General features: G+C 40.2%; 1 protein-coding gene across 1 annotated transcript in view; it reads left to right on the plus strand.

Annotated features, from left to right (window-relative positions):
- Positions 1–6243, plus strand: part of dicer1 (dicer 1, ribonuclease type III) — a 26038-nt gene that overhangs the window by 7688 nt on the left and 12107 nt on the right. The window contains exons 10-14 of the mRNA XM_035674102.1: positions 365–837; positions 2317–2449; positions 2623–2865; positions 3014–3168; positions 5584–5641. Of these exons, the coding sequence (XP_035529995.1) occupies positions 365–837; positions 2317–2449; positions 2623–2865; positions 3014–3168; positions 5584–5641 (1062 nt within the window). The remainder of the gene's footprint in view (positions 1–364; positions 838–2316; positions 2450–2622; positions 2866–3013; positions 3169–5583; positions 5642–6243) is intronic.

Genomic DNA, 6243 nt, shown 5'->3' on the forward strand with positions numbered 1-6243 from the left:
TGTGTGTGTGTGTGTGTACTATGACAAACAGGAATTTTCTTCCTGCGTGTACTTTTTAGTGCATAGAAACTGAACAACAGGTGTTTTATAAAAATCTTTCTTATTACCGATTTTATTTTTATTTATTGTGATTTTGACAAGTCGGTAAATAATGGTGGTACTTGGAGATGTAATGTAATGTGAAGAGTCTTTTGTAGTTACAAACCCACAGACAATTATCACCAGCTCTGGAGCATATTAGCTGATTGTAGTTAATTCTTTTCCAGCCTGCAAACTCGGCTCTCATCAGATTTGTTTCAGGCAGCAGCTGGTTTCAGTGAAAAAGCTCTGAACCTGCTGTCCACACTCTCTCTGTCCTCTCCAGGTCCTGAGTGACTGCTGGGCCGTGCTGCAGGTGCTGGGACCCTGGTGCGCGGACAAGGCAGCGGGTATCATGGTGCGGGAGCTCCAAAAGTACATCAAACACGAGCAGGAGGAGCTCAGCCGCAAGTTTCTGCTCTTCACGGACACCATCCTGCGCAAAGTGCACGCTCTCTGCGAGGAGCACTTCTCCCCCGCCTCGCTGGACCTCAAGTTTGTCACCCCCAAGGTCCTCCGGCTGCTTGAGATCCTACACGAGTACAAGCCCTTTGAGCGGCAGCAGTTTGAAAGCGTGGAGTGGTACAACAACCGCAACCAAGACAACTATGTGTCCTGGAGCGACTCTGAAGATGAAGACGAAGATGAGGAGGTGGAGGCCAAAGAGAGGCCCGAAGCCAACTTTCCCTCACCGTTCACCAACATCCTGTGTGGGATCATCTTTGTAGAGAGGCGTTACACAGCTGTCGTCCTCAATCGGTAGGGCTCTGTGATCTTCATGGCTGTCTGGTCCATGGTGTGAGAGCTGTACTTCACGTTGTAAACCAAAAACAATCCAGATTACTGACTTTCTATTGGTTTTCTGTTATTTATTATACAGTCATACAGGGTTGTTTTGTGGTCTCTAGTGTGTACCAAATGGCTCTTGTCTGTTTTTTTTTTTTTAAACTAGAACTACCTTTTTAACTAGGAATGACCATGTTGAAAACATGACATGCTACTAATATATTTGCATGCAGAAATTACATTTTGAATTCTGGAAATTAGGACTGCACAATTAATCATAATATTATTGAAATTGCAATATGGCCAAGGGCAATATAAGCACAGAAGTTGCAGTTTGTTGATAAATGTAACAAACAGTGACATTATAATACATATGTGTTTATGTATTATAATGAATTACTGTAGTGCTGCAGAGATGCTTTAAGCAACAAATGTTGTTCTCCAGATGTAGGAAAACATGTTTATTTGGTACAGACCCCAACTAGTGAAAATGAAAATTGTGACGCAAAAATGATCATTTCCACTAATCGTGAATCATTATTATTATTATTATTATTATTATTATTATTATTTAATTTTTTTTACCATATCGTGCAGCCCTAGTGGAAATTCCTTTCTTGAGATCTAAAATTTTATTTCAGCCAATACCAGATATTGTACATAGTGTATTGTTACTAGCAGGAATATAATTTTCACCTGTACACAATTGTATTTCAGATATCTGAAACGATATTCTTATAATTTGCTTAAAATTCCAAGCTATAAATATTAATAATAGAATTCAAACTAGTCAGAATTGGATTTTGGATATCTATTATTCCATTTATGATATCTGTAATGTAAGAACAATTGTAGATATTTCCACTAGTAAGAACTGATTTATTGATATCATCTTTTTGACAGTTGTAGACATCAATAGAATTGAACTAGTCAAAATTACATTATGGATATGTCTTGGATGACTTGGAATTATTTTAAAAATGAATTATAGATGTCTAATTGAGTTTGAACAGAAGTCAATGGTAAAAACGGACTTGTTGTAATTCATTTACAGATATCTACAATGAACATTGCCACTGGTAAAAGTTTAATTGTTGATATCAAAGATTAAAGCTGCATTTTGTTTAGTATGAAAATAACTTTTTGTCATAGTTGCTGTGACATTAGTAGAACATGAGACAGATAATCTGTGAAAAAATCAGGTTCCTCTGGCTCCTCCCAGTGCTCCTAGACTCCAGGCCTGGTGTTATCTACTGCACCTTTTAAACTTTTCACTTTTCAATTTTAGATCCATAATTACATTACGCATATTCTGGCTTGGAATTCTACCTAGTCAAAAAGCAGTTGTTGACATCTACAATGGCTACTACCTCTACTAATTCAATGTAAAAAGGGCTTGACCTAGAGCCACGGCAGCTGAGAGAAAGTGTAACATTAATGTGTCTTCCTCAGTCTGATCAAAGAGGCGGGGAAGCAGGACCCGGAGCTGGCTTACATCAGCAGCAACTTCATCACCGGCCACAGCATCGGCAAGAACCAGCCGCGGAACAAGCAGATGGAGGTGGAGTTCAGGAAACAAGAGGAGGTACACAGACTGCAATCATGTGGATGTTGGACAGTAAACAGCTGGAGACATTACGTTTCTTGTTCATTTGGCAAATCCAGCTACCACAGGGCCTTTTTTTCAGAACTGCCTTTGACTCTATCAAAGCAGTATTAAGACTCGATTCTGTTCTGCCCTCCCTTTTTATCTCACAGGTCCTCCGCAAATTCCGGGCTCATGAAACTAACCTGCTGATCGCCACCAGCATCGTGGAGGAAGGCGTGGATATTCCAAAGTGTAACCTGGTGGTGCGCTTCGACCTGCCCACAGAGTACAGGTCCTATGTCCAGTCCAAAGGCAGAGCTCGGGCACCCGTCTCCAACTACATCATGCTGGCTGACAGTGAGAGGACCAAAGCCTTCGAGGAAGACCTCACTACCTACAAGGCCATAGAGAAGGTAACCTTTTAAATGAGGTAATAGTTGATTATTTGAGTAATGGTAGGAGTTTTCTTATCCTGTCTCATCAAGGAGGTATGTTAGAAGAAATGGTTTAAAGTGAAGCAGAATGAGTTAGTGATGAGCATCTCACTTTACTTTTGAGCAGATCTTAAGGAACAAGTGCTCCAAGTCAGTGGAGGTGAGTGAGTTTGAAGTAGAGCAGGTGCTGGACGATGACAACATCCTCCCACCCTACGTGCTTCGGTCTGAGGATGGAGGTCCCCGGGTCACCATCAACACAGCCATCGGACACATCAACAGGTAGGGAGATGTTTTTGCAAAGTCCTAAGTGTCCCTATGAAGTAGTGTTGCACAGTACACCGATACTTCAAAAGTATTGCGACTCTCAGAAATTAAAAACGTAATGATTCCTAAATTTATTGGTATCGATACTTTTAAGAATGACCACGTTCCAGACGTTCAGATTTGTAAGCAGACGTTATTTCCCATGTTTTGGTAATGTGCAACGCATGCTTCCAGTGCCTCCCTGCTTTGGACGTTCCTGTGTTTTTTCTCCTTCAACGCATGCAGCAAAGATAGCTGCAGCTGTCATTGTGACAAACATAATACACTATAACGTGACGCTGCTATGTGCGACACAATGTATACTGTGGCCGCCGGTCCACACTGTTTAGAACATAAGATCGACGTCGAAGTTTTAATAATTGGAGTACTTTTGCCTACCTTTGCTGACAGTGAGGGCAAAGCTACCGGCTAAGTCGACGACCTGTTTTCGTCAGTGCTACTAACAAATGCAAACAAATGTAAACAAAGGGAGCCAACAAGCTCGAACCTTGCGAAATTACCTAGCACGCCCGAGTTTGTACACAGGAGTCTTTAAAGACCCTTGACAGGCTTAGTATGTGAAAGTATAACACGATCACGTTCATGCCTTCTTAAATAATCAATATGAGTAACGGTTTATCTTTGTGAAAGTCCCTATTTTTGCACCACCGTAGTTTGACCGAGGGCTATTCTAGAGAAATAGTAAGATTAACTATGGGCATTATCTCTCATCGGCTAACCATATAGCTGCTAAACGGCTAATTCAACTATCTCTGAAAACGCAACTTTTCAACAGTATAACGTTAATATTTGCAAGTGATTAAAATACAAGCATACCAAAACATCAGCTAAAATGATCTATAGGCTATATGATTATAAAATCAGAAGCATTGCATGTTTGTCAGTGATTTTATTTGAGGTTATTATCAGCAATTTAAAGACACAGACCTACGCAAAAGGTGTATTTTGTAAGAACGCCTTTATAAGAAATTATGGCACTCAAATATACAAGTTACTCAATCCATAAGAAATCAGACGTTGAAGTACCAAAACATTAGCCTATATTAATCCATATCATCACAGCCTTAAATAACATTAAGGTTAAACTCATTTATTTCCTATATATTAATTTATGGTAATGTTAATGGTTAAGTTAAAATGTTACGCAGTTACCTCACTGTACACCACCTGCATCTTAGAATGCTAAGTTTAGTTCACAAGTTATTTTACTATTCATCCCTTTTTATAAACTATTTTAGGTTCTTCTGTTTGACAAATTTATCACCATCATACTATTTTAAAATATTTTCCATTTTCTTCTGCTAAAATACACAAGTTCTGGGGCCCCGGGCTCCGAAAGAGCAACTCCTCCCAAAAGCAGCAGCCAACCCACAGCAACCCCCCTCCCAAGTCTTAAGCTTAGCCCAATATTTTTGATATTTCATATTTTTGTTCCAAATGTTTATCTGCCTGTTCAATTATGTTCATTCATTATGTGTGCTATATGATTCAAATGTTTGTCCCGGTTTTAAATAAAGCACCAATGTATATTTTGAAGTGTCTTCTCCCTTTCAAGGAAAAGATCGAAAAAAGTATCGAAATCGCAATTCTTGGACTTGGTAAATCGTAATCGAAAAATAATTTTATGTGGTATCGGTGACAACACTCACTATGAAGTCAAAAATCAGTTCTTAAAGTGTTCTATCGTAATGTCTGCTTGCTATAACACTCACCTTATTCTAGCTAAGGTCTGATTACTTAAAGTGAAACACATTTAATATAATAATCCAACACCCGCTTAGCCCCTTTCATAGGTAGTTTAAATCCTCAAAGTTCATAAAGGAAATGACAACAAAACAAACAATAAAGCACATACTTAGTGATCTCCTTTTGCTCTTCCATCGCTCAGGTATTGTGGGCCCGGCTCCAGTGACCATTTCAACCCAACTTAGCACCCAAAGCTGTCAAAACCCTGGAGACGCATGACGGACGCTTCCAGGTCCACCACTCTCACTTACCCATCGAAACACTCCGCCTCTGCGAAGTCGCGACTGTTAAGGTAAGGAGATTTTTGACCAGTCCGTTCAAAGTTGTCCAGCGTACAAAAACGCCAAGTGTATTTTCCAGCTGCCTTTCCCTGGGAATTCTAGAAAGATGATCATAATTATAACAACCTTCTTCAGGTTCATTCATTTTAATTGATATGTCACTGTGTAATACCAGGCCGGCGTCCTAGGAGAGGAGAACGGATGAAAACCTGTAACCAGACTGGCGGGCAGAGAAAAGCAGTTGCACCTAGTATGCTGTGAGAAACTCCACAAAATAGGTAACACCAGAAATTAGATTTGCAGAACCACCCTCCTGTAGAACTTTTGCCTGCATCTGTCTTAGCTTGTTTATCTGGCTTTTCTTCGCCACCCCGGTGAGCTGGATGATCACCCTGATGCCCGTGGGGGGAGAGGGGAAGGGAAGACAGTAAAGCTAACAGAGGAGGCGAAAGCCTTGACCTTCAATGATGAGGGGAGACCAGCGTGAGCCAGGCCGGCCGCGGCCTCTGACCAACGAGGAGGCAGTTGCTACCCTTAAAGCCGGTAAGAAAGTCTCTTACTGCTGGCGAGGTTCACTGACTCTAGAAACTCAAAGCAAAAACACGATTTTTCATTTGTTTCATTGAAGAATCCCTAAAAATCACTTTGGACCTGTCTTGACTGACCCTTACCTTTTCGTTTTAGTTGCTGATATATTCTTATAAATAACAAGTTGCAGAGATAGAAATTACTGTAGTCTAAAACATCATCATGCTTTAAAGTAATGCCAGGGTTTATACTTTTATTTGGGCACCATAACAGCAAGTGCAAACAATTTTTGCAGGGACCACCTGTAATACATCCAATGTATTACACTTGGTATGTATTATACGCAGCAGCAAACGTGTATGCAGTACACTCCCAATAAATTTAATATTATATACCTCAGGGGTCTACAAAAACCGTTTTTGAATCGGAGAAAATCGAATTTTTGATTTAAAAGATGCAAGTGCATCCGGTACGC

The sequence above is a fragment of the Morone saxatilis genome, unplaced genomic scaffold, assembly GCF_004916995.1.
Source record: "Morone saxatilis isolate NCDOM2014 unplaced genomic scaffold, NCSU_SB_2.0 Contig3, whole genome shotgun sequence".
NCBI lineage: Eukaryota > Metazoa > Chordata > Actinopteri > Moronidae > Morone > Morone saxatilis.